The sequence below is a fragment of the Oratosquilla oratoria genome, chromosome 6 (assembly GCF_046742065.1).
Source record: "Oratosquilla oratoria isolate Oo_2021 chromosome 6, ASM4674206v1, whole genome shotgun sequence".
Lineage (NCBI taxonomy): Eukaryota > Metazoa > Arthropoda > Malacostraca > Stomatopoda > Squillidae > Oratosquilla > Oratosquilla oratoria.
Genome location: NC_134782.1, coordinates 71535025 through 71555691, shown reverse-complemented (window position 1 = coordinate 71555691; position 20667 = coordinate 71535025). Strand labels below are relative to the sequence as shown.

Sequence of the window (20667 nt, the reverse complement as noted above, 5' to 3'; positions counted from 1 at the left end):
TTCTAGCTGCAATTTTCCGGCTGCGAAAGCTCGAATCCAGCGGTAAACAGTTTCCAGTGATGGAGTAGACTCTGGAAAAACTTGCAACAATTCCTCTCTGATCTCCGTTGCTTTTTTCCCGAGTTTCCACCTTGTGAAGGTGTAGAATCTGCAGCCTTCTTTCGAAAAATCCATGTTTCCGGTTAGAGAGGCAAACCAACAATGACGCAATCGCACAGCGCAACGATAAAATGTAAGCTAGACAAACAGCGACAAGCTCAAACATGTAACAACAGGCAACACTTGCTGCCCCTTGCTCCCCGCCCCCCCAACACTTATAGTCTCTCAGCTACGAGTCTGACTGTCATTACTTTCTGATCACCCCTAGTATTAAGTTTGTGGTACACAATCTTCCACTTCTAGAGCCAAATTGTTTAGGGAATAATATTTCATTTTCTTCCAAGTGTTTGGTCCATTTGTTTCTGAAAATTTTTTCACATATTTTTGCTACTGTGCTTGTAAGAGATACTGGTCTGAAGTTTGTAGGATCTTCTGTGTTTCCTCCTTTATATATTGGTACTATGTTTGCATCTTTCCAATCTTGCAGTACCTTTCCTTCTTTGAGTAAAAAGTCTATTATCTTGTATAATTTGTCCTTCAATTCGTCTATACACTCTCAGTATCCAATTTGCAATTCCATCTGGTCCATGCGATTTCCTAACATCCAGGTTTTTTATTTGGTCTCTTATTTCTTTCTGTGTTACCTTTATTTCTTTCATTTTAGGGGATCTTTTCCATCTTCCCAAATTTGTGAGCTCTCAATTGTAAAAACAGACCTGAAATGTCTAATCATAACTTCTGCCATTTCTGTGTCGTCTATATATTCTTCATCTCCTTCACGTAGTTTTACAATTTTGTGTTTATCCTTTAATTCATTATTTACATATCTGTAGAAGAGTTTAGGTTGCTCCTTACATTTGTCTCTAATATCTTTTTCATAATTTATTTTTTTTCCTGTGTATATTCACATATTCATTCCTAAGTTTTATATATGTTTGCCATTTGGATGTTTTTTGTCTCTTTCCATCTTTTCCAGGCTTTGTCTCTTCTGTCTTTAGCCTCACTGCACCTTTTGTTATACCAACACTTTATATAAATCTTGTTTTGCTTCTTCTTTGGTACATATTTATCAATTCCTTCCTTGTACTTTTCTTTGAATATGTTCCATTTGTCTTCCATCTTTGTTTCCTCTTTGGAAAATTTATCCCAGTTTGTGTTTTGGATTTTTTTTCTTAGTTTTACAAAATCCATTTTGTACATTAATCTTCCTTTTCTATGTTTATCATTCCTTCCTACATTGTTTTGTTCTTTTAATTCAAACTCTATTAGTATATGGTCACTCTTTCCAATTGGTGTTTTATCCTAAATTTTGTTCATGATATCTGGTTCAGAAGTTAATATTAAGTCTAGTTTTGACGGTTCCTCATTGTTTCTATATCTAGTATTTTCCTTAACCCATTGTGTTAAGGTGTATTCACTGGTCATATCCAGCAGAATGTTGCTCAAAAGTTCTTCTATCCCTTTTACTATCATTTCTTCCCAGATAATATCCTTTGCATTAAAATCACCCATAATTATTATGTTACCACCCTCTTTCAGTAACTCGTTTAGCACATTCATTGTGTCTTCCAGTAATTTAGAATTATCACTATCAGACCAAGCCTGTGTTTTTGGTGGCACTACACTGCTACAAATTTTCTGCTTTTCATATTTTTGTTCACAATTTTAATAATAATTAATTCCACATTATCTTTGCCTTCATTTATCTTTGTCACATTTAAACCCTTTTTGGTCAATATCATGACACCTCCCCCCTGCTTGTCTGTTCTATTTTTTGCCCGGTGGTTGTATAGACCTTATCCCACTATACTTGTTGATAGAGGTCCTTTTAGTTTTGTCTCCACAATTCCCATAATGTCAGGTATCGCAATTTCTAGACAGTTGTTTAGTTAATTCCAGAAATCATACCATCGATATTTGTGTATGCCACTTTTAGTTTCATATTTCCTTCTCTTTTTTGGTTAAGTTTTCATTTTTCTGATGTACCATTTTTTCAATCTCAAGTCCAGTACTCTCCAAAAAAATTCTTTTTTTTTTCCATCTGTTCTTTTCTCATTTCTGTCATTGGCTTCAATTCTGAGAGCCTTATCTTTCTCTTTTTCCTCATCACTCATTTCCTTTTTTATCCATATATGTTTGAATTTCTCACTGCTAATTCAACTTCTTTCAATACCTCCTTAGCGATCATTTGAGTTCTTAGTTTTATTTTCAGAGGTCTGTGTTGTTTTTCTTTTGAATATTTGCCTATCCTGTGGATTTTGTAAATTTGTCAAAATTTTGCCCTTCATCCTGTATTTCTTTCAAAATTTCCATAGCTATTTCCTTTCTCTCCTTTTCTCTCTGGTATTTGTACATACCATGTTTTCCCTGGATACCATGGACTACAATACACTTAACTTTGTCAACTGTGTCTCTCACCCAATTTTCCTTTTCTTTAATTACTTTCATAACTGTTTCTTTTGTATTTTCCTCCATCGGTTTTTGTACTATTTCTGTAAAAAATATATTCTTATTTTCCTGTCCTGGTTTCCATTGATTTTTTGTCAATGCAGTCTGTTTCTTTAATTGACTCTTCCACCTTTCCAGTCACTACCTGTAATTGCTCTTTGACCTCCTTTTTCAGTTCTTCATTTTTATTTTTATCCTCTTTTTTTTTTCCCTCTCGTTTGAGGATATCAATTTTGCTCTTTAGGTCACTTAATTCTCTAATTGTTTGCTCATTAATCTTATGCAAAGTAATCAATTCCCAAAGTACAGCTTGGTAGTCCAATTTTAATTTATGATTTCTTCCAATAATTTGTTTACTTTGCGATTTCTTAATGCATTGCTATATCTAACTTCTCTATATCTAAGCTTTTACCTATTTCTCTTGGATTTCTTTGAAAACCTGAAAAACTGTTATTCTCCCACCTTTGGTTTATCCTTGGAGTATCAATTAAACATGTTATTTTGGGGATAACACCTCTCGGTGATTCCACCTTATATCCAGGCCTCTCTTCATTGGTTCATTTAATATTCTTTCATCTTTTTCTTTCTCCATTGTGCCAGCTATTCTTAATTTCAAGAGCTGGATTTTACCTTATCAGTTACATGAGAAACATAGCTTACACATCCCGCACAATAACTACTAGTTTCCTTCATGTCAGTGACAAAACTGCTAGATAGGCTCTCAATCACTGAGTTTCCTTTCACTTTGGGGTCTTGTGTATGTATGTGTATGTATTTACTTAGTTGTATTTTATGGGAAGGGGAGCTACATTCTTGGTGTCCCACCTCTGTATCTTGCAGTGTCTAGTTTGCTCCTAAATTCATGAATGGTTTTTGCACACACTATTTTTTCATCCAGTTTGTTCCAAGTGTTGACCACTCTATGTGGAAATCTGTTTTTTGAGTTTCTTTCCATGTCCTCTTGTGTTTCTCTTGTCCCAATTTAACAAGTCCTCTCTATCGAGTAATTCTGTGCCCTTCATGATTCTATAGATGGTCAATATGTCGCCTCACTCTGCTGCAGAGTTGATAACTCCAGTTTAGCCAGTCTCTCCTCATATGACAAGTTTGAAAGTGCAGGAGCCATTTTTGTTGCTGCTCTCTGGATTCTTTCTATTTTCTTTATATTCCTTTTGGCACTGGGTGACCACAGTGTTGCTGCATATTCTAGTCTAGGCTTTATCAGTGTGACTAATATTTTTTAATAATTTCTTTATCCAAATATGTAAATGCCACTTTTATTGATCTTAGCAAGGTATAGGATTCTCCAACAATTTTGTTTATTTATCATAGGACAAGTCATTTGAGATAATTACTTCTAAATCTTTTTCAGATTCCACTTTCTTTATCTCTTTAGTTCTAATATTATATTGTCCTGATATTCTATTTTTACTTTTTCCAAACTCCATTATGTTACACTTCCTAGTATTGAAGTCCACTTCCCATTTCTGACTCATATTCCATACCTTATTTAGGTCTTCCTGTAGTGATTTACAATCCATTTCGCTTTTTACTTTAATTAACAATTAGCGTCATCTGCAAAGAAGCTCATGTAACATTGCACATCATCATCCATGTCATTCACATAAATAGCAAACTTTATTGGAGCCAATACAGATCCTTGTGGAACTCCACTGATTATCTCCTTCCAACCTGAATATTTTTCTCTGAGTACTATTCTCATTTTTTTACCAATCAGGAAGTCCTCCATCCATTTTAGTAGGTTCCCTTGTATCCCTCCTATATGTTTTTTTTTTTTTCTTTTTTTTTTTCTTTCTTTTCTTTTCTTTTTAATAATTTTTTGTGTGGCATCTTATCAAAAGCTTTTTGTAAGTCCAGGAAAGCACAATCAGTCCATCCATCCCTTGCACTATGTCTATTAGTCTCGAGTAAAAACATATTAACTTTGTGGTGCATGATCTTCCTTGTCTGAACCTAAATTGTCTTGGGTTTATTGTATTATTTTCTTCCAGGTGTTTTACCCATCTATTCTTGATCATTTTCTCACAAATTTTGGCTATAGTGCTTGTTTGTGAGACCAGTCCATAGTTGGTATGTATGTACAATCAGCGCCACGGGTATTGGTGCGATGCTTTTTTTTTCATCTGTAGCACTAAAACAAGTGCAATACTAACATATATGTAGAACCTACCAGCCTCTAATACTTTGTGGGTAGTCCTTTCCTTTTCAGACAGCTCTAAAGGCGTCGAGGAACAGATTCAGTCAGTCTTTGGAGCATTAAGGGTTCTAAGTTGTCCCAAATGTCCTTAATCGCCTTCACAAGCTTTTCCACAGTTGCTGTGTTATGTCCTCGTAGTCTTCGTTTTATCAGTACCCACACATTTTCAATTGGATTGAAATCTGGACTATTACCAGGCCAATCGTTTATCTAATCCACTCCTACAAATTCAAGCCATTCTTTGACTAGTTTTGCTGTGTGTGCAGGGGCACCATCCTGCATGAACATCTTACTCTTACAGGCATCAAAGCAATTCTCGAGATGGTCACACAACAGTTCCAAATATGATTCCTTGTTCACTGTTGTGTTTTTAGGTAATATAACTAGCTTGCCCACACCATAGTACCCAAATGCACCCCATACCATGACACTATCAGGGTGCTTGAATGTCCCCTGTGTGTACTTGGGATGGTACGGGTCCGCACCCGGATGGAGTAACATTAAATGTAGCCTCATCAGTCCACAAAACCTTCTTCCACTTTTCATTGTCCCAATTCAGATATTTCTTACAAAATTTCACACGATTGTGTGTCTGTTTCTCCGTCAGAAGAAGTTTTCGTCGTGGTGCCCAATGCTCATAAGACAAATCGTCCTTAAGGCAGCGTTGTATTATCCTAATAGACACATCTTGCAGGAGTTTTGGATTTTTTTCTTTCAATTCTTTAGCTGTTATCCTTGGTTCAGCTTCCACCTGTCTTTGGATATCCTTCAGAGTCCTTTTTGATGTCTTTTTAGCTGGTCCAGTCCTCTTGACTTGGAGTGGGGGATAATCACCTCCCGCTGTCTTGCATTTCTTTGTCCATCTCTGGACACTGTGCAACGATACTCTGGTCTGGATTGATATATCCTTGTTAGACTTTCCTGCCTTATAAAGTAATCTTATTGCTGCAATTTTCTCCCTTGGGAGCTCTGGGCCTCGTGGCATTATTACAAAAATCCCACAAAAAACACAGCACGTCAGAGCGGAAAAAAACAATTGATGCGGTCACGACTAATCACAAAAAGCAACTGAGTTATTCAATAGGCAACTGAGATCTTTATTGTCTGCACATGGGACTTAAGCTCCACCTACTCTACCATGTGCTTTCGCGCCAATACCAGTGTCGGTTTTCTTAGGTGTATAATGGGGGTCCTTAATAATTTGTCACGTGCCTGAATCCCATGAAGAGTTTTAATTATATCAGTGGCCAACTCTACTGATCTTCAACATTGTATTGCATTGACCCATGCTTAGCAAACACGATAGGTGATGCTAAAACAGTAAGGCTTTTGACATTGAATGTCTTTTCTGAATGTGAGAAGACAGTCATGAGTTTTATGAAGTGAATAAAATGCAAAATACAAGGATACAACTATAGCATCAATATTTTTGCAATAGTTGACAGTCCTTGTTCATCACTCTTCTCATGAGCTTTGCATCATCTGTAAACATGTTAGCATAGCTTGTACCTTCCATCATATTAACACTGGTCAATGGTATCCTGACATCTTTACTACTTTCCCCATGTACCTACCTTTCAGTAAATCCTTTCAAATACTTAACCCCTTAGTCCTCCATTATGTTCTAGTTCCACATAAGATGACTGTGAGGTACTTTATTAGAGGCTTTTAATAGATTAAAGTACACATTGTCCGCCCAGCCCTCCTCTTGCAGCATTGATGTAGTATCTCAATTCTTTTTTCTGCACAGGATTTGAAGCTATTGTTGTTGAAAACCTGTTGGAAGGTGATGAACTGAGGACAGATGTAGAAGAGATTGAACATCAGATAAATAAACTAGGAAAAGAAAATGTAGTTGCTGTAATCACAACTACCAGCTGTTTTGCTCCACGAGGAATAGACAAGTTAGAAGAGGTTTGTTTGATATGAATATAAACCTCTTAGTGAAAAATTGTATGATTTATATTATTCATTTTAAGTTGTACCTATGAGAACTGCAGTTAACATTAAATTCTCTGGGTTCATGAAGGTGTCCAAATTGTGTGCCACAGCGGGGGTCCCACATTTGATCAACAATGCTTATGGAGTTCAGGCAACCAAATGTATGCACCACATTGAGCAGTCATTGAGGTATGATGTCTTTAGGTTAAGCTGGTTACTAATGTGTAATTAGGCCTAGGTGACTGATAACAGGTACCTGCATGAGCTGGTTCTAATGTACTGTAGTGTACTGTAAGTAGTAAAGTGTAGTACTAAGTGTTAGTGTAGTGTAAGTAGTAAAGTGTAGTACTAAGTGTTAGTGTAGTGTAAGCATATACATATATGTAGTAGTAAATACCAAAAACATAACAATATCTATGCTACATTTTTGCATTAGATGCATTACTTGTCAACACTGCCACCAGGTGGCTGAACATTGGGAATGCCATCTCATTCTTCCTCCTCAACTCTTTGCCACACCACATGGTCACTCTCCAGTTTTTCCCATGGTGTGTTATTTTTCCTGTGGTTGCTAAGATGTCGGAAAGGAAACTAGGGGCTGCTAGCAAGAAGAGGAAGGACTCCATCATCATTAAAGTGAAGAAAAAGATAATGGATAAGCATGAGAGCAGTGTAAATGTGATACATATTTGGAAGATGTTTGGCCAGTCACCCTCATCCATCTGGACCATGCTAAAGGAAAAGGAAGAAATCAAGAAAATGGACATACATGGCCAAGGGTGTGAGCATGGTGAGCAGGCATCAACTGCAAGTCCTGGATGAGGTGGAAAAGCTGTTAATTATGTGGATTAGTGAGAAACTGCTGGGTGGGGACACAGAGATGGCAGAAGTTATGATCAGACAATTCAGATCTGTTTTTACAATTGAGAGCTCACAATTTTGGGAAAATGGACAAAAAGAAAGATCACCTTGTAATGAAAGAAATAAAAGTAACACAAAAAGAAATAAAAGACCAAATAAAAACCTAGATGTCAGGAAATTGCATGGACCAGATGGAATTGCAAATTGGATACTGAGTGTATAGACAAACTGACAGATAAACTACACAAGATAATAGACTTCTCACTCAAAGAAGGAAAGGTACCGCAAGATTGGAAAGATGCAAACATAATACCAATACATAAAAAGGAAATAGGGAAGATCCTACAAACTTCAGACTAGTATCCCTTACAAGCACAGTAGCAAAATTAGAAACAATTGGGCCAAACACTTGGAAGAAAATAAAATAGTAAACCCTAAACAATTTGGCTCTAGAAGTGGAAGATCGTGCACCACAAACCTAATCTGCTTTTACTCGAGATTAATTGAGATAATACAAGAAAGAGATGGCTGGGCAGACTGTGCCCTCTTGGAGTTGCAGAAGGCATTTGACAAAGTACCACATAAAAAATTACATACATACATATACCAAGGCTTCATCCCCCTTACAAGGGAGGTAGCCAAAAAGAAAAAGGCATAGAAACCATTCTCACCCATTCCATCCCTAAATACACTCCACTCCCCTCCACCCTCCACCCTCCCTCTTATCTTGGCACCTCTTGGATGATGGGTCATCCCTGCACCTTGTCCACTGACTTGGGTCAGAGGCAGTGTCGCAAGACAGAGCACATCCACAGCAAGGCCGCTTCATTAAGTCGGCAACCCTCCTATCTGTCCCCTCATGCAGAAAAGGAGAAGACGGGGAGAAATCCCTTTGGGCTGCGTCAAATTTTGCTCACACATACTACCTCACCCCCCCCATCCCCCCACCCATTCCACCTCATGCATCACAACATCATCCATATACAACCATTCTCCATTCACCCCTACCTTCTGTCCTCTCCCATCCTTCCTCAACAGACATTCCCCTCTTCCCCAAATCCCCCTTCACCCCATCCATCCATCTCATCCTAGGACACCCCCTCATGTTCACTCCCTCCACATCTGCCTTCCATACCTCTTTTACTAGTCTTTCTTCACTCATTCTTTCCATGTGTTCAAACCATCCTAATACTCTTTCATCAACCCTATCTCCCAGTTCCCTTTCCACCCCCATTCTCCTCACCTCCTCATTTCTTACTCTATCCAGCAGCCTAGTAATCCCCATCATACTCCTCAGACGCCTCATCTCAAACACATTCAAACTCCTCTCTTATGTTCCATGTTTCTGCCCCATACAGTGCTGTTGGCACAATCACTCCTTCATACAGTCTCCTCTTAGCCTCCATTCCCAAATGTCTATTCCTCATTACACTTTTTAATCCACCAAGGCATTTACTCACTTCTCTCAATCTACATTCTACCTCCACCCCCATACCACCCTCTCCTGCCACATTTGCACCCAAATATCTAAAACTATCCACTTCCTCCAGTTGCTCTCCCTTAATGCTCACTTCCAGTCTGCTGCCTCTTTCACCCCTTGTACATCTCATCACCTTACTTTTACCCACATTTATCTTCAGTTTTCTTCTTTCACACACTCTAAAATTAATAAGAAAAATTGAAATAATTGGAGGAATACATGGTAAGCTGCTGGAATGGATGAAGGATTTAAGTGGGGAAAAAAATGAGAGTGATACTTAGAGACAAAAATTCGAACTGGGAAGATGTGAAAAGTGGCATCCCGCAAGGCTCTGTATTGGCTCCATTAATGTTTGCCATATATATAAATGATATGGATGAGGGAGTAAATTGTAACATGAACTTCTTTGCAGATGATGCCAAATTACTAAAGAAAGTAAGAGCAGAAGAAGATTGCAGATCGCTGCAAGAAGACCTAAACAAAATATGGGAATGGAGTCAGAGATGTGAGATGAACTTAAACGTTAAAAAATGTAGTATAATGGAATTTGGAAAAAGCAAAAACAGAGTATCAAGTCAATATAGAATTGGAAACAAAGAAGTCAAAAAAGTCAATTCAGAAAGGGACCTGGGAGTAATCATCTCAAGTGACTTGACACCTGACAAACATGTCAATCAATTATTTGGAGAGACTTATAACTTATTAAGATCAATGAAAGTGGCCTTCAACTACATAGATGAGGAGATGGTTAAAAAAAATAGTTGATACACTGATAAGACTTGGACTAGAATATGCTGCAACACTGTGGCACCTAGCACAAAGAAGAGCATAAGAAAATTAGAAAGAATCCAAAGAGCTGCAACAAAAATGGCACCTACACTGTCAAATTTGACATACGAACAGAGATTAGAGAAATTACATCTGTCAACACTGGAACAGAGAAAGAGGTGATTTGTTGACCATTTACAGAATTATGAAAGGGTTGGATATTCTTGATAGATACATACATACATATACCAAAGGCTTTTTCCCCCCTTACATGGGGGGTAGCCAAAAAGAAAAAGGCATAGAAACCACTCCCACCCATTCCATTTCCTATATATTCCTCTCCCCTCCACCCTCCTCCCTCCCTCTTATCTTGGCACCTCCTGGATGATGGATCATCCCTCCATCCTGTCCACTGCCCTGGGTCAGAAGCAGTGTCGCAAGACACAGCACATCCACAGCAAGGGTGCTTCATAAATTCGGCAACTCCCCTCTCCATCTCCTCATGCAGAAAAAGAGAAGACGTGGAGAAATCCCTTTGGCCTGCATCAATTTTTTTCTCATACATACTTCATCACCCCCCATCCCCCACCCACTCCCCCTCATGCATCACGGCATCATCCATACACAACCCTTCTCCATTCACCCCTATCTTCTGTCCTCTCCTGTCCTTCCTCAACAGACATTCCTCTCTTTTGTAATGCCCCTTTCACCCCATCCATCCATCTCATCCTAGGATGCCCCCTCATATTCACTCCTTCCACCTCTGCCTTCCACACTTCTTTCACTAATCTTTCTTCACTCATTCTTTCCATGTGTCCAAACCATCCCAATACTCTTTCATCAACCCTATCTCCCAGATCCCTTTCCACCCCTGTTCTCCTCCTCACCTCCTCATTTTTCACTCTATATAGCCTAGTAACCCCTATCATACTTCTCAGACATTTCATCTCAAACGCATTCAAACTCCTTCTCTCTTCCTCTCTCATGTTCCATGTTTCTGCCCCATACAGTACGGTTGGCACAATCACTCCTTCATATAACCTCCCCTTAGCATCCATTCCCAGATGTTTATTTTTCATTACACTTTTTAATCCACCAAGGCATTTATGCACTTCTCTCAATCTACATTCTACCTCCACCCCCACTCCTCCCTTTCCTGTCACATTCGCCCCCAAGTATCTAAAACTATCCACTTCCTCCAGTCTTTCACTCTTAATGCTCACTTCCAGTCTGCTGTCCCTCTCTCCCCTTGTACATCTCATCACCTTACTTTTACCCACATTTATCTTCAGCTTCCTTCTTTCACACACCTTCTCAAACTCTGTCACTAAATTCCTCAATCCCTGCTCTGATCCTGCTACAAGCGCAGTGTTGTCAGCAAACAACAATTGGCTCACCTCCCACTTTTCTCCATTTTCTTTAACCATCTCCAACCCTTGACCCACCGTCCTTGCATTCACCTATTGCACCACCCCATCCATGTAAAGATTGAACAGCCAGGGCGACATAACACATCCCTGATGAAGTCCCACTGTTACCTCAAACCATTCACTCTCTCCATTTCAGTCCTAACACAACCTCTACTACTCTCATAAAAACTCTTGAATGCTCTTAACATCTTTCCTCCTATCCCGTATGTCTGCAAAACCTCCCACAGTGCCTTCCTCTCTACCCTGTCATAAGCCTTTTCCAGATCCATAAAAGCCCAAAAAACATCCTTACCTTTTCCTATAGCTTTCTCACATATCTGTCTTACCACAAATATCTGATCTACACAACCCCTTCCTGTCCTAAACCCACACTGTTCCTCACCAATTACTCCCTCTGTTCCTCTCCTGATCCTCTCAATCAAGACCGTCCCATAAGCCTTCCCAACTACACTTAACAAGCTAATCCCTCTGAAACTACTACACTCACACTTGTCCCCTTTTCCCTTGTAAAGTGGAACTATACAGGCACTCCTCCAGTCATCTGGTGCTCTACCCTTTCTTAAACAAACATTAAATAAGCTCACCAGCCAGTCCACCATCACTGTACCTCCTTTTTTCAGACATTCTGCATGACATCCATCTAGACCAGGTGCCTTACCTGCTCTCATCATCTTAACAATTGCCTTCTCATCATCCTTCCTTATTTCTCCTCCATTTTCCTCACTCATCACAGTCATTTTCTTAACACTTCCCACTGCAACTACCTTTCCCTCCCTATCCTCCTTCGCATTTAGCATACATACATACATATACCAAAGGCTTTTCCACCCCTTATAAAGGAGGTAGCCAAAAAACAAAGGCATAAAAACCATTCCCACCCATTCCATCCCTAATACACTTCACTCCCCTCCACCCTCTTCTCTTGCTCTTATCTTGGCACCTCCTGGATGATGGGTCATCCCTGCATCTCGTTCATTGCCCTGGGTCAAAAGCAGTGTCACAAGACACAGCACATCCACAGCAAGGCCGCTTCATTAAATCGGCAATCCTCTCTCTTTATCCCCTCATGCAGAAAAGGAGAAGACGGGGAGAAATCCCTTTGTGCTGCGTCAAATTTTTCTCACGCATATTCCCTCACCCACCCATTTCACCTTATGCATCACAACATCATCCATATACAAACATTCTCCATTCACCCCTGTCTTCTGTCCTCTCCCGTCCTTCCTCAACAGACATTCCCCTCTTCCCCAAAGCTGCCTTTACCCCATCCATCCATCTCATCCTAGGTTGTCTCCTCATGTTCACTCCTTCCACATCTGCCTTCCACACCTCTTTTACTAGTCTTTCTTCACTCATTCTTTCCATATCTCCATACCATCCCAATACTCTTTAATCCACCCTATCTTCCAACTACCTTTCCACCCCCATTCTCCTCCTCACCTCCTCATTTCTCACTCTATCCAGCCTAGTAACCAGTATCATACTTCTCAGACACCTTATCTCAAATACATTCAAACTACTCCTCTCTTCCTCTCTTATGTTGCATGTTTCTGCCCCATGCAGTGCTGTCAGCACAATCATTCGTTCATACAATCTCCTCTTAGCATCCATTCCCAAATGTCTATTTCTCATTACACTTTAATCCACCAAGGCATTTACTCACTTCTCTCAATCTACATTTTACCTCCACCACCCCCACTCCTCCCTTTCCTGCCATATTCGCACCCAAGTATTTAATAATATCCACTTCCTCCAGTCTCTCTCCCTTAATACTCACTTCCAGTCTGGTGCCACTTTTACCCCTTGTACATCTCATCACCTTACTTTTACCCACATTTATCTTCAACTTCCTTCTTCCACACATTCTCCCAAACTGTCACTAACTTCCTCAATCCCTCCTCTGATCCTGCTACAACTGCAGTGTCATCTGCAATCAACAGCTGGCTCACCTCCCACTTTTCTCCATTTTCTTAACCATCTCCAATCCCAGGACCCACCACCCTTGCATTTACCTCTCACACCACCCCATCCATGTATAAATTGAATAGCCAGGGCGACATAACACATCCCTGACAAAGTTCCACCTTTACCTCGAACCACTCACTCTCTCCATTTCTAATCCTGACACACTACTCTCTTGACAGCTCCTGAAAGCTTTCCTCCTATCCCATATATCTGCAAAACCTCCCACAGGGCCTTCCTGTGTACCCTGTCATAAGCCTTTTCTAAATCCATAAAAGCCCAAAAAACTTTTTTTTTTATGGGATGAGTCATCTTTGAAACATGTATGACCATGCAGACCTCATGTACCAAGGATTTTCGTAATTTACACCTTTTTAAATTATTTGCACTTGCACAAACCTTTATCACAGAGGATTTTTCACTAGAACTTTGTATTTACCAAGGAAAATACATAACTTGAATTATGCACCCCTCTTTCTCTCTCTCTCTCCCCTTTTTTTTTTTTTTTTTTTTTTTTTTTTTTTTTTTTTTTTTTTTTTTTTTTTTTTTTTTTTTTTTTTTTTTTTTTTTTTTTTTATTTTTACGGAAAAAATATAACCTTGAATTGTACACCCATTTTTTCTAGGAAAAAGGTTTAATCATGAAACACTGATGATTGCACAACCTTTTTTTTTTTCTCTCTCTCTCCCATATGTCTGAGTCTGAATTAAATTTGGCACAGCCTGAAGGAATTTCTCCTTATCATCTCTTTTTCTGAATGAGGGGATGGAGGTGGGTCAATTATTAAGTGAAGTGTCCCTACTGTGGATGTACAGTGTCTTGTTTTATTGCTTCTGACCCAAGGTAGTGGATAGGATACAGGGATGACCCATCATGAGGAGCTAAGATGAAAGGGAGGAAAGGGTGGTGGATGGGTGGGAGTAGGTACATGCCTTGGACTTGGCTACCTCCTTTATAAGGGGGAAAAAGCTCTTGGTATGTATGGGTAGATAGACTTTGTATTTACCTAATTGAAGTATACCGGAATGGAGCAGTGCTCATTGGGTCCCATCTCCTATTCTCTAATTTTTTTTATCATACCTAGCCTCAAATTTATGTATAGTTCCAACTTCGTCTATTAGGCCAGTTATTCTACGCCATTTTTGGGTCGAACCCACTACAAATTGCAATAGTAATGAAACATGCATTTTCCAATGTCAAATTTAGTGGAGAATGACATACTAAAAATCAAGGAAAATCGAAGCATTGGAACATTTCCAAATTTTGCAATCGTTAAGAGGTTTTAAGAGAAAATCTGCATAAAATTTTCAGTGTATATTCTAGACAAACAACTGTATACATGTTACATTACAACACCGGCATTCACCTTAGCTAAATTAAGATGACCATGGCCAAGGATCAAGAGTTGAATGAACTGAGAGTCAAGTCTAATCATGTTGCCAAGACATCTCCATGTACCAGACCACATTGACAAATGTTTATTCATCTTCAGGACCAGCAAGAGCGCATTCTTCTTCTGGATCACTTTCTGGTTCTTGCAAGGTCACATTAGAACAGTGAAGTCCTTTGCATTCACTGCAGGCAGAAGAGCATTCCAGGTTGTACTTGCGACAGCTGCATCGTCGGGTGCTGCAGTCTGTATTGCAGCCACAGTGGATGGCATCTAGCAGGTAATCTGGAGCAGGCTTCATCTCGGTCATAACGGGAACCATTTTCTCGTCACGGATAGCCCATCCCCAACCATTGGCATCCATGCCAACTCCTTCCCACTGCTGAACCTGAACATACACCCATAGGCAATGTTGCTTTGCAGATGCTGATGTAGGGGGCAGGGTACAAGGCTCAACTCTGACAGTGCTTGTTGAAACCTTCTGGCAGAAGCGTTGAAGCCTCAGTATGTCCAGTGTTTACCCTGGCTGGCCATTGTACAAGCAAACCAGGGCATTCTCTCCAGCTGTCATGACATCCTCTTTCGACACTCCAGGAGTGTTGAACGTTGCCAAAAGCCCAGAGAAATATGCACTGGAGTTCAGCTTCTTCAAAGCTGCTGATTTGCCAATTGAGTACAGTCTTGACGTGGTATCACAACCCAGGAGTCCATGTGCCACAAGAAGCTTGTCACACACATGGCATCCAAGTGTCTTTTGTACTTGCTCGATATTCCAACATCTTGCTTGCCTCCTTGATGTCAGCTTAGGCTCAGGTCGGAAGAACAGGTTGTGTGATGTGGGCCCTGCACGACTACATAGGAGAACAAGAAGATCGGTGTCATCGCCAACTACCACGGTGTCCTTGGTGTTTGCACATGCAATGGCTGTCTCCACTATGAGGACATCTGCATCAGCCGTGGCATAAAGAACATCGTTGTGCTGCCATTGAAGGTCATCACTCAGTAGATTGATAAAGCTTTGTTTATTTGTTTGGTTGGCAAGGAAGTCATCTTTTTTCATAGTGGTTGGTCAAATGTGATGATGACCTTTGCGTTGTACTGTTTGGCGTGCTCAGATAGAAATGTCAATGTTGAATAGATGCAAGTTGGATCACTGCTTTTCATGTCGATCATGGGAAGCAGGAAGACTAGACTGACCTGGATGTACACCAGTGTGCACGACTTGCATCATGCCAGACCATGCTGGTCGTGGTGAGCGCAATGTGAGGGACAGCTTCCAAAGGAGGTCAAGGTTGGTAGATCTGTCCTTTTCCATCTCATCTTGTAGAACCTCATACCTCAGAGTATCTAGCCCATCGCAAGGTGATGTCAGATGTCGGATGTTTATTCGGCCCACAGCTACAACATCCTTCAGTGTCACAGACACACGTGGCACTCTTGTTGATGTCCGGGTACCTGGAGTGACAGACGCAATCATTCCCATCCTGTGGAATGTGTTGAGGCCATCTATTGTACGGATGTTGTGATCGACATTGTCCGCCATATATTGGATGACCTGTTCTGGCCGGTAGTTTGGTATGTCTGTCACTTGTACAACTGCTGCACTCCGTTCATACCTTTGTATCTCACGATAAGAACTGCAATATCCGTGGGCATGAAGCGTGTCGATCAAGAACTTTGATGCAAAATGATGGTGCATCTGTACACCCAGTCCTATCTGTAAGGGTGCCAGCAGCACTCGGGGCCGAATTGCCTGCATGATAGCTTGCCCTAGAGAACCAACTTTTCTATCAGCATCTCAACCCACAAAGAGTGTTTGAAGAAGGAGTTTTAGTGATTCAGGTAGGAACGACATGGCTTCTTCTGTTGAGGACATTTCAGTTGTACATGGGTACATATCTATCGACTGTTGTACAGATTTCACATCACTTTTGATCAGTTTTGCTGCCGTCTTAATCAGTCTCATCTTCTCAGCTTCAGATGATGTCTCCTTTGGCCTTTGATGGAATTCGTGAATGATCACAGAGGCCCTGTGGCGAAAGGTCACAACATTCTCTTTGCCATTTATTTCTGCAATGGTGATATCCTGACCAAAGTGCTTTTGGATACATTCCTTCATGTAGATGAATCCATAAGGTGTGCAATCAGTTCCAAGAAGAAATTCCCCCATTTTCTCTATGAGATCCGGTATCGTTGTCTGTTCCTCGTCATTGGCTTTGAGGCACTCTATGACTTTTATGAATGCATCATTCCGTGTGCCATCAGCCGGTCTACCATACTTAGGTCGCTTGCTTGGCACTGTAAGGAACTGGCATGGAATCTGCTTCCCAGTTCTGAAGTTTATGCTACATATATTATGATAGACTGCGTCAGCGGCATGCAAGTCCTGGACGAATTCTACTTGAGCCTTTACTGTCTCTGACCATGCATCATTGTGTTCAACACAGCTCTCTGTAACCTTCCTTCTGGAAGTCCATTGTTCGGACTGGTATAAGTTTATGCGTTTTTGGTCTGCCCTGGTACTTGTCTGGTGTTCCACAGAACAAACAGTGTTCGCTGTAGTTAAACACAGAACTGGCAGATCGACGTGCACGCACAGTGCAGCTGAAACCACCAGTACAGTCATATCCCCATTTTCTGATGTCTCGCTTAATAGACAGTTGGGAGCAGAAGTCCTTTCTGCATTTGGTGTGTACAACTTGTCCAGGTGTGACACTGATATCAGCCTGCCGTAGCTCATTTGCCTTGCTTATTCCATCACCCCTTGGCACCTAATTTCATGGTTTGTTCGTTGTTGCCGAGAGACTCGCTGCAGAAAACGCAATCGTCCATGCTACTGGTTAACCTAAAAAGAAAATAACAAAAGGCTAATAGACGTTAATTATCTCAATTTATTTATTTAATAATAAAAAAAATTGACATCTTTTGAGAAATGTGAAAGAAATAACAAAAGCACTGTTATAACAAAAAATGTTATGCCATTTCTATTAGCGTATTTTCGTGCATAACTTTCAAAAAGTGGTTGCTCGAAATGAATGTGTTCCAATGCCTCGAATTTCCTTGACTTTTACTATATTATTACATGGGTCAAAAGAAGCAAAAATGCCAAGTTTCATTACTGTTGCAATTTGTGGTGGGTATATCCATAAAATGACTGGCCTATATATCCTTGATTACCAATTATCATGTGTAGATTTGAACTCATTTATTGTTCCAACTTGGGCTGTATCACTTCCTAAGCTATCCCAAGTATTTATGCATCTATATGGAAAACTGTATTTATTCACATGCTTTAGATGTGTGGTCATTCTTGATTTGTTTCCAAGACTTCATAAAACCCTCCCATCTTTAATCAAATCTCTTGTCAATGCAATTTATCCCCTCTAGTGACCTGAATACTGTAATTGTATCACCTCTTTCTCTTCAGTCTTTCAAAGTTGGTAAACCCAGTGCTTTTACAGTCACACCTCCCTGAACATGGGTATTTCATTCTTAGAGGACAACTCTAACTGCAAAACTAAGGTTGAGGAAGTTAATAGTTAATGAAGAAAAATACCTTTGAGGAATGACTTTTGTTACGACATCCATAATATTATCAAACTCAAATAGAATGCATATGTTCAGTCACAAATTACCAAAACCTGTCGGCAGTAACACAGTCTTGAAATGCTGGTATATTTCACTATAAATCATTGAAAAGGCACTAAGTAAAACAATGGCATTGCATGGCAGGGGCTTCTCATTTATCTCAGGTAGACAAATGTGTGGGCTGTGCAGTAACAGCATTGTCACATCTCATTGCTGTGCAATCATGGCTCAGTGCAATGTTACCATGGCTTATTGCAGTGTTGCTACAGAAACCCACATAACCCACAAATACACAAAATCTGTCCCCACCACCAGCAAGTGTCTTGGTACATGAACCGCTCATATGTGAAACTGCGGTTCATGAAGCCAGGTTGGGGGAGGGGTGACTGTAGTCTTTTCTTATAGGAGTATTGTTTATCTGTCAGGCTTGGGATGAGTTTGGTTGCTGCCTATTGTATTTACTTGATCTTGCTTCTTGTGTCCTTCACTCTGGGGACCACACCACTGACATGTATTCCAGTCTTCAATGGATCAGGGTTTCAGAGTTTTTTCATAATTTCTTCATCCATATAGTGAAATGCCATTTTGATCTGCAGTAGTCCATATGTCTCTCCCACAATCCTGCTGATATGTCTGTCAGGTGACAAGATGGCTTTTATCAAGACTCCCAAATCTTTCTCTTCTTATGCTTTTGCAATGGGTTCACTTCCCAAGGAATAGTTTAAAAATGGTCTTTTGCAACTATTGTCCATTTCCAGTACTTTACAATTTTTGGAATTGAACTTCATTTCCATTCTTGACTTAACTCTCACTTTTTTCCATTTTCTTTAACCATCTCCAATCCCCGACCCACTACCCCTGCATTTACCTCTCACACCATCCCATCCATATATAAATTGAACAGCCAAGGTAACATAATACATTCCTGGTGAAGTATCACCTTTACCTCAAACTGTTCACTCTCTCCATTTCTAATCCTAACACAAGCTCTACTACTCTTGTTAAAACTCTTGATTACTCTTAAAAGCTTTCCTCCTATCCTATGTATCTGCAATACCTCCCACAGTGCCTTCCTGTCTACCCTGTCATAAGCCTTTCCCAAATCCACGAAAGCCCAAAAAACATCCTTACCTTTTCCTAAAGCTTTCTCACATATCTGTCTTACCACAAAAATCTGATCTATGCAAACCCAACCTGTCCTAAACCCACACTGTTCCCCACCAATTACTCCCTCTGTTCCTCTCCTAATCCTCTCAATCAAGACCCTCCCATAAGCCTTCCCAGCTACAGTTAACAAGCTGATCTCTCTGAAACTACTACACTCACACTTGTCCCCTTTTCCCTTGTAAAGTGAAATTATACAGGCACTCCTCCAGTCCTCTGGCACTCTACCCACTCTTAAACAAACATTAAATAAGCTCACCAGCCAGTCCACCATCACTGTACCTCCTTTTTTTCAGACATTCTGCATGACATCCATCCAACCCAGGTGCCTTACCTGCTCTCATCTTAACAACTGCCTTCACTTCATATTTCCTTATTTCTCCATTTTCCTCACTCATCACGGTCATTTTCTTAGTGCTTCCTACTGCAACTACCTTTTCCTCCCTATGCTCCTTCACATTTAGCAACTCCCTAAAACACTCTGCCCATCTTACTCTTACTGCCTTCTCTTCCATTATCATCTCTCCATCTGCACCTTTTACCTTTTCTTTATGTAAAAATTTAATTACTAAAATAAACTTTGAGTTGTGAGGACATGAAATAGTAATAAGTATACTTGTCAATAACAGATTTGGACGGGTGGATGCTTTCATTCAAAGTACAGACAAGAACTTTATGGTGCCTGTAGGTGGAGCAGTTGTTGCAGGACCAGATCCCAAATTCATTGAGGATGTGGGAAAAATGTATCCAGGTAAGTACCATAACATTTGGTTGCGAGATATGAAGTTGCACTTGCCTGATTGTAATATACAAAAAAGGAGCTATACTTATCAGTCCTTTCTCTTTCCTTCTTTATTTAATTTTCTCTCTTTTCACCTATCATACATGTACCAAGGGCTATTTCCCCTTATAAGGGAGGTAGCCAAATTCAAAAGACATAACTCCACTTCCACCCATTTCATCCCCTCCCACTCCACTCCAATTCACCAGCTCTCCCACCTTCCCTCTTATCTTGGTTCCCCCTGGATGATGGGTCATCCTTGCATCTTGCCCACTGCCATGAGTCAGGAGCAATGCAGCAAGACACAGCACATCCACAATAAGGCTGTTTCATGTAATTGGCGACCCCCCCCCCCATTCCATCGCTTATGCAGAAAAAGAGAAGACAGGAAGAAACCCTTCATCCACCTCTGCTTTCAACATTTCTTTTACCAATCTTTCTTCACTGATTCTTTCCATGTGTCCAAATCATCTCAATACTCTCAATAGCAGGCTGCATCAAAACTACCCCAATTAACACCTGGAGCTGCAGTGTCTA

The 20667-nt window shown here is 40.3% G+C and overlaps 1 protein-coding gene across 5 annotated transcripts in view; it reads left to right on the top strand.

Annotated features, from left to right (window-relative positions):
* Positions 1 to 20667, top strand: part of SecS (Sec synthetase) — a 58185-nt gene that overhangs the window by 24544 nt on the left and 12974 nt on the right. For all 5 annotated transcript variants that reach the window (XM_076187279.1, XM_076187280.1, XM_076187276.1 and 2 more), the window contains 3 exons: positions 6516 to 6679; positions 6795 to 6895; positions 19979 to 20100. In XM_076187279.1, the coding sequence (XP_076043394.1) occupies positions 6516 to 6679; positions 6795 to 6895; positions 19979 to 20100 (387 nt within the window). The remainder of the gene's footprint in view (positions 1 to 6515; positions 6680 to 6794; positions 6896 to 19978; positions 20101 to 20667) is intronic.